Raw genomic sequence first — 21778 nt, 5'->3', positions numbered from 1 at the left:
ATCATAGGATGGGGGTATATTAACTTTGTCATTCCGTTTGTAACACATCGAAATATTGCTCTAAGACCCCATAAAGTATATATATTCTGGGTCGTGGTGAAATTCTGAGTCGATCTAAGCATGTCCGTCCGTCCGTCTGTTGAAATCACGCTAACTTCCGAACGAAACAAGCTATCGACTTGAAACTTGGCATAAGTAGTTGTTATCGATGTAGGTCGGATGGTATTGAAAATGGGCCATATCGGTCCACTTTTACGTATAGCCCCCATATAAAGTGACCCTCAGATTTTGCTTGTGGAGCCTCTAAAAGAAGCATATTTCATCCGATCCGGCTGAAATTTGGTATATGGTGTTGGTATATGGTCTCTAACAACCATGCAAAAATTGGTCCACATCGGTCCATAATTATATATAGCCCCCATATAAACCGATCCCCAGATTTGGCTTGTGGAGCCTCTAACATAAGCATATTTCATCCGATCCGGCTGAAATTTGGTATATGGTGTTGGTATATGGTCTCTAACAACCATGCAAAAATTGGTTCACATCGGTCCATAATTATATAGCCCCCATATAAACCGATCCCCAGATTTGGCTTGCGGAGCCTAAAAGAGAAGCAAATTTCATCCGATCCGGCTGAAATTTGGTACATGGTGTTGGTATATGGTCTCTAACAACCATGCAAAAATTGGTTCCCATCGGTCCATAATTATATATAGTCCCCATATAAACCGATCCCCAGATTTGGCTTGCGGAGCCTCAAAGAGAAGAAAATTTCATCCGATCCGGCTGAAATTTGGTACATGATGTTGGTATATGGTCTCTAACAACCATGCAAAAATTTGTCCATATTGGTCCTTAATTATATATAGCCCCCATATAAACCGATCCCCAGATTTGGCTAGTGGAGCCTCTGAGAGAAGCATATTTCATCCGATCCGGTTGAAATTTGGTACATGGTGTTGGTATATGGTCTCTAACAATCATGCAAAAATTGGTTCACATTGGTCCTTAATTATATATGGCCCCCATATAAACCGATCCCCAGATTTTGGCTTGAGGAGCCTCAAAGAGAAGCAAATTTCATCCGATCCGGCTGAAATTTGGTACATGATGTTGGTATATGGTCTCTAACAACCATGCAAAAATTGGTCCACATCGGTCCATAATTATATATAGACCCCATATAAACCGATCTCCAGATTTGGCTTGCGAAACCTCAAAGAGAAGCAAATTGCATCCGATCCGGCTGAAATTTGGTACATGGTATTGGTATAGGGTCTCTAACAACCGTGCAAAAATTGGTCCACATCGGTCCATAATTATATATAGCGCCCATATAAACCGATCCCCAGATTTGGGTTGCGGAGCCTCAAAGAGAAGCAAATTTTATCCGATCCGCCTGAAATTTGGTACATGATATTGGTATATGGTCTCTAACAACCGTGCAAAAATTGGTCCACATCGGTTCATAATTATATATAGCCCCCATATAAACCGATCCCCAGATTTGGCATGCGAAGTCTCCAAGAGAAGCAAATTTCATCCAATCCGGTTGTAATTTGGAACATGGTCCATATCGGTCCATAATTATATATAGCCCCCATATAAAACGTTCTCCAGATTTGACCTCCGATCCGGTTCAAAGTAGGAACGTGGTGTTAGTATATGGTCGCTAACAACCATACCAAAATTGGTCCAATCACACAAAAATTGGTCCATATCGGTTCATAATCATGGTTGCCACTACACTCAAAAAAAAAGTGAACTCTCTATTTCACTAAAGCCATATTAACTTTATATTAGTTCATAGAATCATTATGTTTGGAAAAATTTTATTTTAGTCAAATAATTTTTTGCGTATGTTAGTTAAATGAACTAAAAAACGGGAAAAAGTTATGCACAAATAAAGCATAAAGATTTCCTAATTTCGTATTTCTTACAAAATAGTTCATTATTTCTTTAAATTTGTAAATTTTACCAAAAATGTGTCCATCGTGAACTTCGTATGTCACTAAAGACATTCTTGCAATTTTGAAGTCCAAGATTTCTTTTAAAACTACAAAATTTTCTTTAACTACTGAAAAAATTTAGTTATGTCTAATAAATTTTCTTGAATTTGTCGAAAAATATTTACTTATTTTTGCCATATCGGAGTGATGCCAGCGCTTGTAATACCGTTTAGTTAAAATTTTCTAAAAAAGTTCCAAATTTTCTAAAATTAATCGAAAGTTATCTTTCCTGGTGGGTTCACTGTTTTTTCAGTGTAGAGCCAAAAATAATCTACCAAAATTTTATTTCTATAGAAAATGTTGTCAAAATTTTATTTCTAGTGAAAATTTTGTTAAAATTTTATTCGGTTCATAATAAAATTTCCACATTGTCATAATTTTATTTCTATAGAAAATTTTGTCAAAATTTTATTTCTATAGAAAATTTTGTTAAAATTTTATTCGGTTCATAATAAAATTTTCATCATTGTCAATATTTTATTTCTATAGAAAATTTTGTCAAAAGTTTATTTCTATAGAAAATTTTGTTAAAATTTTATTTCTGTAGAAATTGTTGTCAAAATTTTCTTTCTATAGAAAATTTTGTCAAAATTTTTATTGCTATAGAAAATTTTATTTCCATAGAAAATTTTTTAATATTTTCTTTCTGTAGAAAATTTTGTCAAAATGTTATGTCTACTTTGTCAAACTGAATTATATACGTATTGGATCGATCTTTTTATACCCTCCATCATAGGATGGGGGTATATTAACTTCGTCATTCCGTTTGTAACACATCGAAATATTGCTCTAAGACCCCATAAAGTATATATATTCTGGGTCGTGGTGAAATTCTGAGTCGATCTAAGCATGTCCGTCCGTCCGTCCGTCTGTTGAAATCACGCTAACTTCCGAACGAAACAAGCTATCGACTTGAAACTTGGCACAAGTAGTTGTTATCGATGTAGGTCGGACGGTATTGAAAATGGGCCATATCGGTCCACTTTTACGTATAGCCCCCATATAAAGGGACCCTCAGATTTGGCTTGTGGAGCCTCTAACAGAAGCATATTTCATCCGATCCGGCTGAAATTTGGTATATGGTGTTGGTATATGGTCTCTAACAACCATGCAAAAATTGGTTCACATCGGTCCATAATTATATATAGCCCCCATATAAACCGATCCCCAGATTTGGCTTGCGGAGCCTAAAAGAGAAGCAAATTTCATCCGATCCGGCTGAAATTTGGTACATAGTGTTGGTATATGGTCTCTAACAACCATGCAAAAATTGGTTCACATCGGTCCATAATTATATATAGCCCCCATATAAACCGATCCCCAGATTTGGTTTGCGGAGCCTCAAAGAGAAGAAAATTTCATCCGATCCGGCTGAAATTTGGTACATGATGTTGGTATATGGTCTCTAACAACCATGCAAACATTGGTCCATATCGGTCCTTAATTATATATAGCCCCCATATAAACCGATCCCCAGATTTGGCTTGTGGAGCCTCTAAGAGAAGCATATTTCATCCGTTCCGGCTGAAATTTGGTACATGGTGTTGGTATATGGTCTCTAACAATCATGCAAAAATTGGTCCACATCGGTCCATAATTATATATAGCCCCTATATAAACCGATCCCCAGATTTGGCTTGCGGAGCCTCAAAGAGAAGCAAATTTCATCCGATTCGGCTGAAATTTGGTACATGATGTTGGTATATGGTCTCTAACAACCATGCAAAAATTGGTCCACATCGGTCCATAATTATATATAGACCCCATATAAACCGATCCCCAGATTTGGCTTGTGAAGCCTCAAAGAGGAGCAAATTGCATCCGATCGGGCAGAAATTTGGAACATGGTGTTAGTATATGATCTTTAACAACCGTGCCAGAATTGGTCCATATCGGTCCATAATTATATATAGCCCCCATATAAAATATTCTCCAGATTTGACCTCCGGAGCCTCTTGGAGGAGCAAAATTCATCCGATCCGGTTCAAATATGAACGTGGTGTTAGTATATGGTCGATAACAACCATACCAAAATTAGTCCAATCACACAAAAATTGGTCCATATCGGTTCATAATCATGGTTGCCACTAGAGCCAAAAATAATCTACCAAAATTTTATTTCTATAGAAAATTTTGTCAAAATTTTATTTCTATAGAAAATTTTGTCAAAATTTTATTTCTATAGAAAATTTTGTTCAAATTTTATTCGGTTCATAATCATGGTTGCCACTCGAGCCAAAAATAATCTACCAAGATTTTATTTCTATAGAAAATTTTGTCAAAAGTTTATTTCTATAGAAAATTTTGTTAAAATTTTATTTCTGTAGAAATTTTTGTCAAAATTTTCTTTCTATAGAAAATGTTGTCAAAATTTTTATTTCTATAGAAAAATTTGTGAAAATTTTATTTCTATAGAAAATTTTGTTAAAATTTTATTTCTGTAGAAAATTTTGTCAAAATTTTATGTCTACTTTGTCAAACTGAATTATATACGTATTGGATCGATCTTTTTTGATTTAATATATACCACGTATGGACTTACATACAATTTAGAAGATGGTGTTAGGAGGTTTTAAGATACCTTGCCATCGGCAAGCTTTACCGCAACTTAAGTAATTCGATTGTGGATGGCAGTGTTTAGATGAAGTTTCTACGCAATCCATGATGGAGGGTACATAAGCTTCGGCCTGGCCGAACTTACGGCCGTATATACTTGTTTGATTTAATATATACCACGTATGGACATACAATTTAGAAGATGGTGTTAGGAGGCTTTAAGATACCTTGCCATCGGCAAGCGTTACCGCAACTTAAGTAATTCGATTGTGGATGGCAGTGTTTAGAAGAAGTTTCTACGAAATCCATGATGGAGGGTACATAAGCTTCGGCCTGGCCGAACTTACGGCCGTATATACTTGTTTTCTTATTATAAAATATTATAAAATTGTTGCATATTTGCATTTGTATTAGTTCAAATGTTATTTTATTTAAATATTAAATGTTTATCAAGTTTGTTTGTTTTTCATTTATAATTAATTTTAATCCACATATCAATAAAATAGAGATTATGATAACATTATAATTCCAATACTGTAATATTTAAGATAATTATCTTGTTGTATTGGCATATAATTCAATAAATCAATTCAAAAAAAAAAGAATATCTTAAAAAAAAAATCGTATAAAAAGCTATACTGACAACAACACAGTCCATTTCGTTTATATCAAGCACGGTTCTTTTCTGACTTTAAGTCTTTAATGAGACACATTTTACAGTTCATAGTAAACATTTAATATAGTAGTACGTAATGTTGAACATCTTTTCCAATTCTTTCGAACATATCTGGAATATATGTAAAAATAACAAAAGCAAAACTTTTTGGAGTTCGGTCGAAGCAGGGTTCGAACCCACGACCCTTGGCATGCAAGGCGGACGTAGCAACTACTGCTCCACGGTGCCCAACTAAATGTTTGTTTCTGTTAAATAAAGTTTCTTTAATCGGCTCGTGGGCGCCGCAAGCTATGCTATATTAATATAACTTATATGGATAATTAGCTATTGATGACAATAACAGCTACGTAGCTCAGTGGATAGTGTGCTGGCGTACAAATTGCATGGTCCGCGGTTCGATTCTCCGTCCAGGTGAAAGGTAAAATTTTAAAAATTTATAAAATCGTATAATTTCTTCTACATTGTTTGTATTACAGAATAATATGCTAAGAACTAAAAAACCTCATGGAAGTGAGAAAGATGTGAGGGAAAATGCAATTAGCCAGAAAATATTGGTTTTTTGAGTTAGTCTTCATGAAATTGTTTTTACATCCTGGAAAAGAATAAACGTTTATCACAAACAGTATATACTTTTCTTCCAAATAAACTTCCTTACAAAAGCAAATTAGAAACGAACTATGTTTGTCTAAAATTTCGTTTGGGAGGAAAGAATTATTTTTTTGCGTGTAGAGACATTTTCCTCATGACTGCCACCTACTGACGCAGTTTCGCTTCACAGTTTCGTCCTCTTGTCTTTTGTTTTGTTTTTATTCTCTCTGATACTGACAACAGTGTTGCCAGGCGATTTTTGATTCTTCCCCCCAAATCTTAAGAAAAAAACTCCTAAATTGGTCTAGGCTTTCTTCAAAAACCCCCAAAAAATTTAAGAATGTAAAAAGTACAAATTTCGTGAAAAAAAATCCTGTAGTGACTTTAAAAATTAAATTTAACACAAATATATATATACTGAAAGAAGAGTTTTCTTTTCTGAGAAACGAAATTTTAGACAAACTAAGTTTTCGTTTGATGCTAAAAAATGTTCTTTTGAAGTAAATAAAAAATAAAATTTGCTCTTTAAGAAAATACTTTATAACAAAAGACAATTTCGTCCCTGAAGAAATTATTTTTTCTTTGGATGTAATAATGCAATATGTATGTATATCAATTTAAAAAGCAAGTATATTCTTAAAATGCTTTCAGCTGCCAAGTTAAAATAGGATTGGTTTTAATTGTGGCAAATATTAAAAACGCCCTTTCAACAGAAGCGTTTAAAAAATATAATAATATAATGCTATTGCATACTTGCTTGTATTTAGGATCTTGTTGACTTCCCTCATATTTTTTCTCATAATTCATGCCAGAATTGTTCCGAATTTGCTTGAGAATTGCTCCACTTTATAAGGTCTAAGATATTTTTTTACCCCAAAAAAACCCCTAAACGGGGAAAACCCCCTAAATTTGGGGGGGGGGGAACCCCTAATCATGCAACACTGGACAACACTAATAAAACCAAATCCATAGACTCTATGTTATATAGATGGTTCATCCGTGTCAAACGATGTTTGATAGTTCCAATGATTAAGAATAAACGAAGAAAATAAGAGCACGCTTACATTCTCTTTCGTTTTCCTTTTTGTAGTTTGCCAATTTTTCGCAAAATTAGAACGTTTAAGATGCACCAGAGGATTTATAAATAAATTAATATATTAAAAGTTCATATTTGAACAAGAAGTTGTGACCAAAACCGCGAAAATACGAAATTTAATTTTGAGCATCATTGCTCTTCACGAACAACACAAAAGCAAATGCACGAAAATTAATGTTTGGGACTGACTCTTTAGGAAAAAATCAAAGCGAAATGTCATAAAATTAATTTTTGGAACTGAAACATTTTTTTTAAAGAGAATAGTGTATTATAATGTCTATGACCAAATCAAAAGAGACATCACTCACTCTCTATTTGTGCATGAAAGTGTTCTCTTACTAAATGTTGTTAACATCAGTGATGCCAATTTGGTGCTTTTAGCGCCAAATTTAGTGCTTTTTGATTTCTAAAAAGCACCAAATTGCCTTTTTGGTGCCTTTTCAAAAAAGCACCAACTTGGTGCTTTCTGGCATTTTCATTTGGTGCTTTTAGTGTTTTTTTTCATTTTGAACAGTATTAAGTTTAATTGATACAAAAATTTGGATTAGACTTTCAAAAGCTTAAGAAACTCAACTTTATTGCCAAATATAGAATTTGATTGTTATGAAGGTGGTATTGATCATTTTTTAATTAATATTGTTATTTAGGGTATTCTGTAGAAAAGTCTAGGGAGGAGTGCCGAATTTTTGAACTTGATACGAAGTCATTAAAAACGTTTGTATTAATTTCACAAAAGCACGCAAAACTGCAATAAGCAATAGACTACTTCCATATATTAATATATTGAATGTTGAAACACATTACTGATAAAAATGAATTAGATGAAAGCATTAAAACCGATCAAGGTGTATACTTGAATAGTGGTTCATAACTTCATAAAATTACAAATTCAATACACAAAAGTTCTATAATACATCTCCGGAAGTTTTTTTTAGTAGAGCGTCTAATTTTCGATTTTGTGATGGGAAGTGGAATGTTAGAATTTATAACATATTTTTGGTGCTTTTTGGCCTTGGGGAGTTGGCAACACTGGTTAACATAGCACCAAACAGAGGAGAAGATTACCAAACACTCTGTTATTGTGAGGGCTTTCGTTAGTATGAGTCGAGCGAATTTGTTTATTTCTCAGCATTTGTAATGTCGCGAAATATTCAAATTAATGATATTTGCATATTTTTAAACAGTCTACTGCTACACATACAATGTTTTTACGAAGAAATCATTCTAATTTGGGAAGAAAATATTTTATTAACAATATATAACATAGTAAAAAAAATCACTAAAAACAAGATTAAAAAACGTAAAAAATTGCAAAGATTTTCTTTCCTCTTATTGCTAAAAATTGGATGTTCGTTAAGAGCAGCTGATTTTATTTATGTTCTAAACGTCAATATTGCACGATCTTGAGATAGCGTTTTGAATCTTTTTATACCCACCACCATAGAATGGTGACGGGGGTATAAGTTTGTCATTCCGTTTGTAACACATCGAAATATCGATTTCCGACTATATAAAGTATATATATTCTTGATCAGGGAGAAATTCTAAAACGATATAACGATGTCCGTCTGTCTGTCTGTTGTAATCACGCTACAGTCTTCAATAATGAAGCAATCGTGCTGAAATTTTGCACAAACTCGTCTTTTGTCTGCAGGCAAATCAAGTTCGAAGATGGGCTATATCGGTCCAGGTTTTGATATAGTCCCCATATAAACCGACCTCCCGATTTGGGGTCTTGGGCTTATAGAAATCGAAGTTTTTATCCAATTTGCCTGAAATTTGAAATCTAGAGGTATTTTATGACCCTAAGGAGATGTGCCAAAAATGGTGAGTATCGGTCCATGTTTTGGTATAGCCCCCATATAGACCGATCTCCCGATTTTACTTCTTGGGCTTATAGAAACCGCAGTTTTTGTTCAATTTACCTGAAATTGGATATCTAGAGGTATTGTAGGACCACAAATACGAGTGCCAAAAATTGTGAGTATCGGTCCATGTTTTGGTATGGTCCCCATATAAAACGACCTCCCGATTTGGGGTCTTGGGCTTATAGAAACCGTAGTCTTTATCCAATTTGTCTGAAATTGGAAATCTAGAGGTATTTTAGGACCATAAAGAGGTGTGCCGAAAATGGTGAGTATCGGTCCATATTTTGGTATAGCCCCCATATAGACCGATTTCCCGATTTTACTTCTTGGACATCTAGAATCCGAGGTTTTTGAAAATCTATGTAAAATTTCCAGATTTTACTTCTACAGATTTAAGATTTCAAATCAAGACGTTATTTTATAATTTTCTTGCACACTTACAAGAGATGTTAATGATTCCTCTAAAACTCAAACAAAAATGGTTCTTATAAATCCAGAATCTGATTTAGTCCTCATAGGTGAAATCTTTAAATTTATATTCGGGAAGTGTCCTCAAGCCCTCCTGAAATTTCAAAGGAAACCCTAATATTTGGTTCATGGTGGTGGGTATTTAAGATTCGGCCCGGGCGAACTTAGTGCTGTATATACTTGTTTTTTATTAGTTTTCTATTTGTTCGTTCTGTTATTGTTCTTTAATCATTGTTGTTGTTTTTGATTTCAGCTTAAAACCATGCATTGACTAAACTACAAGTGTAGCTTAACCAACAAAATTTGATTGTGCAAAATTTGAACTTAAAATAGACTGATTGCGTTCTTTCTAATACTTGTCGGAAGTAGAAAATAATCATTGGGGGATCCCAAGATGCGCTTTAGAAGAAATGTTTGTGCACTTGTACAAAACGACTGCATCGGAAGTTGAAAAAATTTGATGTAGGATTCTGGGATGGGCTTTAAAAGAAATGTTTGTGGAACAACTTCCAATTTTTTGCTGGGTATTTAATTTACCTGCTTCCATGTTTTGAAAATATTTATTCACATCACAATACTTCTTTTATTTTTTATTTGGGATTTTTACTATATTTTCGTTCCTGTACATTTAACAAATTTTGAACTCTGAGAGGATTTTCAATATTTCTCTCTTTTACAACTTTTTACTACACAGAAAAAAAAGTGTCTTGTAAATTTAAGGACCATTTTAACTTTCACATAGTTCAACAAATTTACTGTAATATAGTTCATTTTTCGTAACCACAACGAAAATTAACTTAGCTAAAGGAAAACTTATAAAAATTCAGTAAATGTTTTTTAGTTCACTAACTACGAAATGGGAAGGATTTTTCCTTAAATAAATTTCCAACACAGTAGTTAATGCATCGTTGATTCTATTATAAAAATACATGTGCAATATAAAAATCTTACTACGAAATGTGGACAATTTACTAAGAAAAAATTTTGTATGGAAAAAAATTTTTGTAGTAAAAATTAACTTAACGACATTACCGATTCGTACGATGGCTACCTACAGATTATTTCCCTTTTTATTATATGTGGGAGTGTTTTTACTCACATTGAAAATTTTAGATAAAGTAGAATAAAAAGTAGTTAATATAATCCTTGACGGGTGTATATAGTTGTTTATAGATTCCTCATAGATTTGGTATATATTTTACCTTAACTTATAGATAGAATTCCAACTAATCAATAACCGTGCTACTGGAAAATGTGAGTGCATCATGTGAGGGAGTTTTTAGAGACATTTTGTGTATATCTCGTATGATTGTTTGTGTTTGTTATTGCGTCATTTATGCTGTTGTTGGTTGTTTTGATTCTAGAGACAAAGGAATATTCCTTGTGTGTTGTTGGTATCTTTTGTGGTGAGAGTTGTTTTCTTGCAATAGCGAGATCAGAAAGGGATCGTGTGTGTGTGGAGTTGTTTTTCTTTACGGAGTTGTTTTTCTTTATGCTATTTGTGTCTTTGAGTTTTATTGTTGCATTCAGTTATGTGGATGCATTTATGAAGTGCACACGTGGTTTTAATTTTGCAAAGTTGTACGTGAGGTATTGGTGATTATTAATGAAAATACATTTATTTCGAAACATTTTATAAACTGAGAAGTGCATGATGTGATGTTAGAGTAATCAAAAACGCTTTTTATTGATAAAAAAAAAACAAATAACAGATTGAGGAACTGTATATTTCTGTTAATAGTTTAAAATTAGTGCGGATTTTTAATTGATTTACATAAAAAATATACAGCATGAGTGGTAATAGGATGATCTATATTTATTCTTCATCTGGATCACAGGTTGGAGATGCAACCATGTTTTTGAATCTATATTTTTTATGTTACAGCAATTGCTACAGGTGAGCACTAAGTTCGAGTTTAGACGCTAAAATTAAAAATAAATTACTAAGAAAAGTGTAAAATTGTACGTCTTCCGATACAAATTTAAATATAACTTGATGGAGAATAGCCAAAACCAAGTTTTTTATAAAGATTATTTTTTTTTATAATGGATTATTAAAGAAAACTTATCATGAAAATTGCGATTTTAACCTCTAAACTCGAACTTAATATCCACCTTAAATACTAAATGCTATACTGATAATTGGAAATTATGTCTAATATTTTTTTTTCATTTTTTATTTCAAATATATTCTGAGAATAATTTCAAAAACGTCCCATTAGTCCATGGATATGATTTCAATAATGTACCAACTGGATGGATTTTTCAATGTGGTAAGTTTTTCTATAAACGGTATTTTGTCCGTTTTTAATAAAACTAAAATTTCAATTTATTAAAAATTATTATTTTCACTTGCAGGTAAACAGGTCTTGTAATGGTGATTTTTTGAATATTCTTACTGTTTAATGCTAATTAAGCTGATATCCTTATTGGCTCTAGGAAATACTCTTGAAAATCGTAAGTTAAAAATCAATATGAACGATAGAATTTGATATTTTTCTTATATTTTGTATAACTTTGCAATTTCAGATGCTTATAAGACAAATCCGCACAACAAAAGTTAGCCAACATCGATGAAATTGGACAATTCAATATATCTTTCATGTGGATAGAAAACATGGAAATTTAAATCAATTAGTTTAGTCCTAATAACGTAGAATATTACTCTTTTGAAGAAGCAATTACTAACTACCGACAAGTAACTGCATCCAACGTACTAATAAAAATATTTCCTTCATTGTATATCATAACCCATAGTTTTGTGTAATATAATAATAATTTTTTCGAATAAAATACTGGTGGTTATAGAAAATTGACTTGTTTTGTACGAAAAATTTATTAGTTGTATATAGACTTGTTGTACCTTTGATTCCTCAATTTCTCTACTTTTTTGAAAATTATACCGACAAAAAGTTTATTTCAAACCAATTTCTTAATACAGGCTTCACAAAAAATTGTTCATTTTTCCGGATAGCAGGAATATTTTGAATGAGTTTAACTATATTCTTCCCACAGCATATTAATAATGAACTAAAATACGATGCAATACATTAACTAATTTATAAGAAAATCATGAACTTATCTAGATGAAAAAAATCTTTGGCGCCAAATCATGGTCATTCTTACTATGGGTTAGTTCATTTTTCATAAAAAATAGTAAACTTTTTTTTCGGTGTACGAGTAAAGTAAAGGAACACAACTAAAGAAAAGTAACCGTGCAAAAAATGTCCATTTTAGCGCGATAATGCCGACCAACCTATATCGTGAAACCACTTAGAAAAGAAGAAACAGGGATTGAACTCATGTCGTTTTGTATGTTAGGCGGGCATGCTACCTATTGCACCACAGAGGCTCTCACAATATATCAATATTTTTTCAGTGCGTATTTGAAATTAAATTTGATCATCAAAGTATTCTCCATCAACTGTAAACACTTAACCCTTTCACTACCGATGTCCACTTAGAAGGACATTCGAAAAAGACACCAAATCCTATTTTCCCACTTAGTTTCGATTTATTTCTCGATGTTATTTTAAAGTACAGGCTTTAATCTAAATAAGCTATAAATATTGTCCATATTGGTGAGGTCTAAAATACATTTTTATAAACTTCTTTAACAATAAGCGAAAAATGCGTAAATTTGAGACAATTTTTGTACTGTATGTTTCTAGTAAATGGTCATTTATACAAAAACTATAGCTGATAGTTTTACGGGTTCTTTTTTGTATTTTTTCTCATACTTTGGAAGATATTATAGGCCAAATAGCACTTATTTTCGTAAGGCTATTTGGTCACAATTCAAGAATCAAGTTTTCAGAACAAGCTCATATAGCTCTTGAAGTAATTGAGGTAGGTTTTCAAAATGACAGTTTTTGTTCTAAATGCTGTTAGTACAAGTAAAAACAAAAGAAAAATAAAAGTTTTTATCATTAGGTTTATTTCGGTAGTGAAAGGGTTAAGGAGCAAACACGATTTTAAACTGGCTTCATCATCTTAATGAATTTAATATTGATTATAAAAGCGCTCAAAATTATTTGCTGTTTAACAAGTTTCAAGATTTTGGATTTACGCAATTTCAAAAACAGCAAATGGATTTAAAGTTAGTTGAAAATGCCCAGGGTGCAAAAAAGTTGTTTTCGCTAACTAATGAACAGTTATATTGGGATAGATATCTGAATTCGTTATATGTATGAATAGCCCATGAAGAGGAGAAGCCAAGCTATTACATAAACTGGTTGAGCAAAACGAAATGTCTTCAAAGATACTTCAATTGCTAAAGCAAATTTGAACAAAATTTGGTTGCGACAAATATGTTACATATTTCTTGTTACATTTTGCTTTTGAAGCAACTTTAAGATGACCATATTTTTTCCATCTCATACAAATTTAACTCGAGCTCTCAGCATTTTCAACCGGCATGAATATGAGAAATGGGAGGGGATACTGATCTCTCTGTGATCCCACTACAAAATCTCGATATAAATGTTGACTTTGTCTCTCCAAACGGGTGGCATCAAATGGAAATCTAAGATCAATGGTGAATAACCCTTGAACGTCAAAAACGTTCGTCAATTATCGATAATATTGATATTTTATGGGTATTTGGGAATTATGCTATTTATTTATGAGGATTCATAATTATGACATTTGTCTTAAATGAACACTATGTATGCATTTTGGCATAAACACAGCAATAGAAGTTTTAAGTTTTGGATTAATCATTTGACTGAGTAATTTGTCATATGAATTTACTAAACACTTTGGCCTGTCCCCTATAATTTTTTATTTCATGTCACAAGAAATATATAGCAAAGAATTAATGTGTCTTTATTATTTAGTAATGTAAATAATTCGTCTAACTTTTAAAGTGTGGTCATTCAAAATAGATAGGTAAATAATTTAACCATTAACAGGGCACGTATTGGAATTTCTACATCTAATGCAAGTGGGTCACCCAACACCTATGTAATATCCAAGATAAGAAACCGACTCGGTCAAGCTTAATAGATAAATAAGCAATAGTATTCGACTGCATTCATTTAGCACTAAATAAACGTAAACATTTGAACAAGAGAAATATTTGAAGCTCGGTCGCGGAGTGTATTCAGAAGTGTCGAATTGTTAGTTACAGTATATTGATCTACAAAAACAATGCAATTCTATAGCATAAGTGTGTTTAAAAGAAATATTTTAATAAAATGAAATATTGGTCCAAGAACTTATGAATTGGTTAGGATTGATTCAATTACAACTTCGATATGATAAATCCAAATTTGAAATTTGCAGCAAAACCTTAGACGAGACACAAACCCGTAGCTTAAATACGAATTTAAATTTCAAAATTAGAGTTTGAATTTTTACTATTTGGCTTACTATGCAAAAACTATGCTGCGTGCGGTATAGAGACAAGTCTATATTAGAAAATCATATGTGAAACACGCAAATTTGAAAATAGTTTTTCACTTATTTTAACAAAGGTGCCAAAACTAAGTCGCGTGCTGCATAGAGATTAGGTTCATTTGAAAATGCTTGAGTTCAGCCCTGATTTTTGAGTTCTAATACTCAAGGAGAGTAGTTTACTATATACAAATAGAATTTGCTGTTTGTATTTCGTAGTTATTTCGATGGTTTTTTTGTGTGTACTTTTTGTGAAATATTGGAGAGCTTTATCGTTTTTCGTGGAGTAAAACTAAAAATGTTTTCAATGTTTTGTTGAAGTGTTTTGAAGGTTTTACATGTGATTGTTCGTAGAAATCTCCAGTTTTATATGACATGGCAAAAATGTCTGCATTTGGCTGCTAATGAAAGAATGAATGATATTTTTTCAGAAACGCTCAGGTTTAAAAATTTTGAAATCTTTGAGTTTTTGTTGGTAACTAAGAGAAATGATTCGAATTATATTATAGAAATTACATATTGAAGTCTGACGGTTTGAGATATAAATAAGTCGTTTGCATGCGTAGTCTTGGCAGCAAAAAAAAAACAAAATTAAAACAAAAATTTTGGGTCTTCATGTCGAAAAGCCGAAATCAAATGGCAGTGGAAACGGTGATGAAAGCCATTTCTCGCACGAAAGAGAGAAGAGCATTTTCCAACCAATCTTAATTGCTTTCTCCTCGGAATTTGAAAATGGTACTCAAAAGTCTCGTCGAGCGGTACCTGCTCTATCGCTCGTAAGGATTCAAGAGTGCACAATATACTTTACATGCATCTCTGAGCTATGAAAAGCTCTGGCTCCTATATTTCTCATTTACAAGAACCTACACATACCTAATTAAAAAAACAAAAAACATAAATTTGCTCGGAAAGTCACTAAACGTTTTAAAATACTTGGATTACAAAAAACAAAATTGGAAAAATTTTTAAGGATTAAGGATTTAAGGAGTAGTCGTATAAACTTTGTGTGTACCATAAAGTTGTTCATAATTATATGGGCAATATTTCTTACCTTAATTGTTTGCTAAAATTTTCAATAGTTTATGAGCTGTAGCCAGAAAACCGAAAAAATCGTTGGAAAAATTTTTCATTTTTACGACATTTTTGGGGTTTTGAGCATGAATATGAAATTTTACCGACTTACGGCCATTTTCATGTAGCTCCGTTAGGCTTTAACTGCCAGTTAACAGAAAGTAAATTGCAAATATCTTCTCTTCGGTTAACTTTAACTGAAAAACTTTCGTCAGTTAAGTTCCTAATTCGCATATGGAATACATAGGCAAGATGACAGCTTCGACCATACTATGGTTTAAAAGTTGGTTAGTTAACGGAACACTAACGGAGCTTTATGAAAATGGGGGTTAATGTATTAAGCATTTTTATTTGCCTAGTCAAGAACTACAACTTTGCTGAAGGATGCAAAAACAAATAAAACCGTTTTTCGAGGTATTTATGGCCATTACTTTAAAAAGGGGGCGTATCCCGCACATTTTTTCTAAAATCCATTTTTTATAACTACAAATCTGCACTCAAAACAAGTTTACTTGTATCCAAAGATTTTGACCTTCCTTAAAAGGATTTCGGTATTGATTCCGAGCCAAAGATACGGGTTCTTTAAAATAAGGACATTTTTTAGCGACCTATCTGGCTTTAAATCTAGGATCTATAAAATTCAATATTTCAGTTAATTTAAGGACGATTTCTTTAAATCAACAATGTGTTTGTTCACTTTAAGGAAAATTTGCCTTAGTTTAAAGACAAGCAACTTTAACGAAGAGACGCAAATTTTCAAAATATGTGTCCCAAATTTAATGAAAAAAAATTTAAAACAAAGTTTATAAACTTTATTTTAATTAAAATTTCATTATTTTAAAGAAATTTGTCCTTAATAGTGTACAAGTTGCGCATCCTAAAATTGGGGTTGCGTAATCTTTAATATCACGTAAATATTTTTTTCAGTGTACTCACCAAATTTTATGAAGCTAACTTGATGGAAAGTATTTTTGCTGCTAAAATCATGATTAAGCCCATAGTGCAATGTCGGAATTTTGTCTTTTTCATTAAACGTCGAATTTGAAGACTACGAGAGTCGACATTCGTATCCCTACACTGAAAGAAGAGTTTTCTTTTCTAAGGACATACAAAGTTTTCTTTTGTCATATATTCGTAACTATTTTGTTTAAAAACAAAAATATTGTAGACAATGAAATTATTTTCTTTAAATTTTACTAGATTTTATTTCTAATTTATTCTTTCCTATTGTAATTGTAGTTGGATTTTTCTTAAGATTTGAATCAACATTTCAATAATTTGTTTATTTGGATAATTAATATTTTAATTAAAAATGTTAAAAATTTCAACCATTTTCTAATTTTTTTAATTTGATTAAAAAGTTAATTTTTTATTTGACTACGCTTTTAACCTCTGTCATCTCTTTATTTGGAAATATTTTGGTGATAGTTTTTTCTGCGAATGGGAATTTTGCTTGTCAACAATTTCGATCCGCAGAAATGTATTTTTTTTTCTTTGGGTGCAGCTTTTATATATGGTTACACATTATTATTATTATTTTTTTTTTTTTGTTCAATTACGAAATTAATTGATCCAATTAATTTTTTAACTGAAATTAGTTCAATCAATTCTACCTTCAGATGAAACAATTTTCTTTGTACGAGTTTATATGTTACTTTATGAATTTTCCTATTATAATAATAGTGGGATTTTTCTTTGGACTTGAGTCGAAATCTAATTATCAATGAATAGTATAGAAATAAATAATTACCTAACAAAATTTTCAATTATATTTTTAATTTAATAAAAATGTTAATTGGGACAGCTAATATTTTAATTGAAAACTTACAAAATCTCTGTAATTTTCTTAACTTACTTTATTTTTAATTTGATTAAAAGTTTTTAATAACGTTTTCAACTTCAATCAACTTTTTAAATAAAAATATTTTGGAGATATTTTTTCTGTGTACTTACCCAATTCAGCATAGCAGAGAGCACCAACCATACTCAGTACACCGCACAGCACCCATACGACCAATGATTGACCAATAGAACCCGAATATAAAAGAACGCCTTTGGGGCTCACGAAAATACCAGCACCCACAATAACCCCAACAATAATGGCTACACCATCCAATAGACCGATTCGCTTCTTCAGCTTAACTCCGGAACCTTGACTTGAAGTATCACTACATTGCATATCTTTATTATTATCTGTTGTACCGGGCATCTCGAACACTTGGCGTGGCACTATATTATCACCGGCTTGTACACGGGCCATAATCTAATTGGAATTTTAAAGTAGGTTGTACAGCGCACGCGTGCCTATTGCCGCGTTAATGGGATTGGTGGTTTGATACAAATTCTCTCTTCACTTCCTTTTTTATTGTTGCTCCTTGTTTAAATGGTGAGCAAATTTCAAACAAAAGAGTCGTAATAGAGCGAATGTATTGCATCAGCTATTTGGTTGGTTAGGAGAGTGTATGTTTATGGTAAATGGATGCGTATGACAAGCTGGTACGACACAGTGGAGTTTCAAAAGTCCTCAATACACCTATGTTAAAGTTTTCGCATTTAGCAGATCCAACGCACTTCACAATAGTTGACAAATGGGCTATCCGTCGTTGTGTTTTGTTTTTCTTTCTTTGTGAATTTAGTTTACGCTTCACTTTTTGCTTTTCACAACTTGCTTTTCACTCTGATGTTATTGTGGAGTCTTATAATTGAAATAAACGAAATATATTCGGTATGTGTGGAACAAATTTATTTTTGTGTAAGCGTTTGTGTGTGGTGATGATTTTGTAGTTTATTCACCGAAGGAAAACTCGAAAGGTGGGCAGGCGGGCAGTAATTCTTTCTACGGAAACCACATGTCTTTTTTTTTTTAGCGTTTTACGTTACACAGTTGTTGCTGTTATTGTGTCTGAAGTTCTTTTATCTACAGTTGGAAATTAATTATTTATTCAAGTTTTTTTTTTTGTTTTAATTTTGCCGTACGCGTTATACTCTTCTGTGGTTTCGAATCGCTTCGATGTTAACACGTGTTCGGGGTTTTCGTAATAAACTTTAACGGTGTTCAGAACAACTGGCGGTTTTTGGAAATGCTTATTCAGTGTTTGGTAGTTTTAACAAACAAAAGAATATTAATTACAAACGCTTTTAATGTTATAGCACTCCTTATAATATCAACGCTCGTCATTGGTGTCTAGATGAAGATACAAAACACAAGCACATGTAATTCTGTAATTTCAACTTTTAGTCACCACTACCAACCATCCATTTTGCTTGCTAATATGAAACTAATTCATTCTTCATAAACTTCTTTGGAGTATAGCGCATGAGATTGTCAACGAACGCATAACAGACAGACGACAGCTGCTGTACGTAAACAGCTATGCCAAACAAAGCCATTAAAATACAATACAATATACAAACATTCTCATACACACTCTCTCGCAACAGGCAACCAGAGAACTATTCAAATAACAATAACCACCGAAATTGATGAACCTCCCCTTTCATTTGATATGCTGTTAATAACATGCCGATGTTAAGCCAAAATGTATGTAGCTAGGATGTTATAACAGACGTTTATCATAGCCAGTGATGCTAATTTTTTTTGATTTCGAAAAAGCACCAAATTGCATTGAAAATTATAAAGCTGTATACTTCGATAGAGTTTCATAATTTCATAAAATTGCAAATGCTTGAAATCAAATCAATACCCAAAAGTTCTATAATACAGCTTTTAAAGTTCCTTTTTTTTTTAGTAGCACACTGTATTTTAGCGGGCTGGTGTGTTTTTGTGGTGGGAACTAGTGTGTTAGGATTTATAACACATTTTTGGTGCTTTTTGCCATTCGGGAGTTGGCATCACTGATCATAGCTCTTCAATCATACACCCAGAAAAAAGTGTCTTCGAAACTAAAGGAAAAAATTTTCATCAATTTAGTTTAGCCATTTTATATCCATTCAGTTAAATTTTTGTGTGAAATAATAAAATTTGCTTGTTTCAGTAAAAAAATCCTAAACTGAAAGCATTTAGGAATAGTTCATTAACTAGAATAAGACTTTTACTAATACTGTTTTCTTCGCCGGGTATAAGAATTTACTACTGAACAAGAAAATTTTATTCACTGATAACAAAACATTCGTAAAAATAAACAAAAACCGAACTAAAACCAACTTTCCTCAAATTTAGTAAAATTTCTTATAAAATGATAATTCTGACTTCCTTTATTATAGAAAGCTTATCATACATACGAATAACACTTGGAATAGAAAAATATTTTAGTTCATTCGTACTAAGAAGTACGAATCAATCCTTTCAAAACTTAAGAAAACACACTTGTTAGAATATAGGAAAATTTCCTACATTTCTTTTATATTCCTGTAATCGATACCTGTCACCGATGTAATCGATATGTTTGCGTGGGTTGTTTTTTAGTAGAAATCGAGTTTTTATGGTATACGGAGAGATTGTTAAAAAATAATATATATATATAAAAAAAACAAATAAATTATATAAAATATTTGTTATTTTCAATTAGCGAGAAAAATTTTCGTTTTTTGAAAATTGATTTATAAAAATAACAGAATAACAACCCCTTCATTCGACTTCATTTTGGAATCTTCAATTATCAGGTAATATTCAGTGACGCTAACCTTTTGTGAAAAAATTGGTTTAGGATGTTTTTGTTTATATTTGTAGGTATTGAAATTGTAAAAGGTGGACAAAATTACAGTAAGAGGTTTACCACAAATATGTAAGATTTGTCCAAATGAATAAAAAAAGTTCAATAAAATCATTCCATATATGAATTCAATTCAGTTAAAATTTTTCATTCTGTAGTAAAGGGTGATACGGTCAAAATTTGGTCAAGGGAAAACGCGTGTAAATCGGTGAAATCGTTTATTTAAAAAATCAAATTAAATTTCTTTTTCAAGTTCAATTAGTATAAAATTCAGGAAAAATATTCAGTTAGGCTTTCGCTTTTCCAAATCCGAATTGCCGGGCCTCACGCTTGACACCTGCCATCAGATTTTGTACAGCCACCTTGTCCACCTTCTTTGCCGCAGAAAGCCAGTTTGCCTTGAACTGCTGCTCGTCCTTAGCAGTTTTTTGGTCTTCTTTATGTTCCGCTTGACAATAGCCCAGTATTTCTCAATTGAGCGGAGCTCTGGCGTGTCTTGGGAGGGTTCTTGTCCTTGGGAACCACCTGCACGTTGTTGGCGGCGTACCACTCCATGGCCTTTTTACCGTAATGGCAAGATGCCAAATCCAGCCAAAACAGTACGGAACAACCGTGTTTCTTCAGGAAAGGCAGCAGACGTTTATTCAAACACTCTTTCACGTAAATTTCTTGGTTGACAGTCCCGGAAGCTATGAAAATGCTGCTTTTCAAGCCACAGGTACAGATGTCTTGCCAAACTTTGCGAACTTTGACAGTTTTATGTGCTTGAAAATATCTGCTACCTTTCCCCTTCCTTTTGCCGTATAAAACTCCTGTCCCGGAAGCTGCTTGTAGTCGGCTTTGACGTAGGTTTCGTCGTCCATTACCACGCAGTCAAACTTCGTCATCATCGTCGTGTACAGCCTCCGGGATCGCGCTTTGGCCGTCGTATTTTTTTTATCATCGCGATTTGGAGTCACTACCTTCTTGTAAGTCGATAGTCCGGCTCGTTTTTTGGCTCGATGCACGGTTGTAGACGATACACCCAGCTTATTTGCAGCATCTCGGAGAGAGAGGTTAGGGTTTCGCTTGAAACTACCGGCAACTCTCTTTGTCGTCTCAGCGTCGATCCAGACTTCCTGGCTGTCGACAACCTTCCCCAAACACTTTAATTACATTTGTAACGGTTGATTTGGCAACTTTTAGCGATTTTGCTAGCTTTGCGTGCGAGTAGCTCGGATTTTCGCGATGCGCGAGCAAAATTTTGATACGCTGCTCTTCTTGCTTGGACGGCATTTTGACAACTGAAGAGTGAATTCCAAAATCAAAATAGGAGCAACATTCTACATACACACACCTTCAAAATGAGGAGTGTTCAGGTTTTTTAAATGCAA

At 32.7% G+C, this 21778-nt stretch overlaps 1 protein-coding gene across 2 annotated transcripts in view; it reads right to left on the bottom strand.

Annotated features, from left to right (window-relative positions):
• mnd (L-type amino acid transporter minidiscs) overlaps positions 1–21778 on the bottom strand; it is a 65838-nt gene that overhangs the window by 6789 nt on the left and 37271 nt on the right. The window contains exon 2 of one of the 2 annotated variants that reach the window (XM_075304802.1): positions 17686–18649. In XM_075304802.1, the coding sequence (XP_075160917.1) occupies positions 17686–17992 (307 nt within the window). In that variant the 5' untranslated portion in view covers positions 17993–18649. Of the gene's footprint in view, positions 1–17685; positions 19021–21778 lie in introns of those variants that run through there. The other variant, XM_075304801.1, reaches the window with a different exon arrangement.

Source organism: Haematobia irritans, chromosome 4 (assembly GCF_050003625.1).
Source record: "Haematobia irritans isolate KBUSLIRL chromosome 4, ASM5000362v1, whole genome shotgun sequence".
Classification (NCBI taxonomy): domain Eukaryota; kingdom Metazoa; phylum Arthropoda; class Insecta; order Diptera; family Muscidae; genus Haematobia; species Haematobia irritans.
Note: the sequence above shows the minus strand (reverse complement) of the source record. Positions and strands in the feature narration are given on the sequence as shown.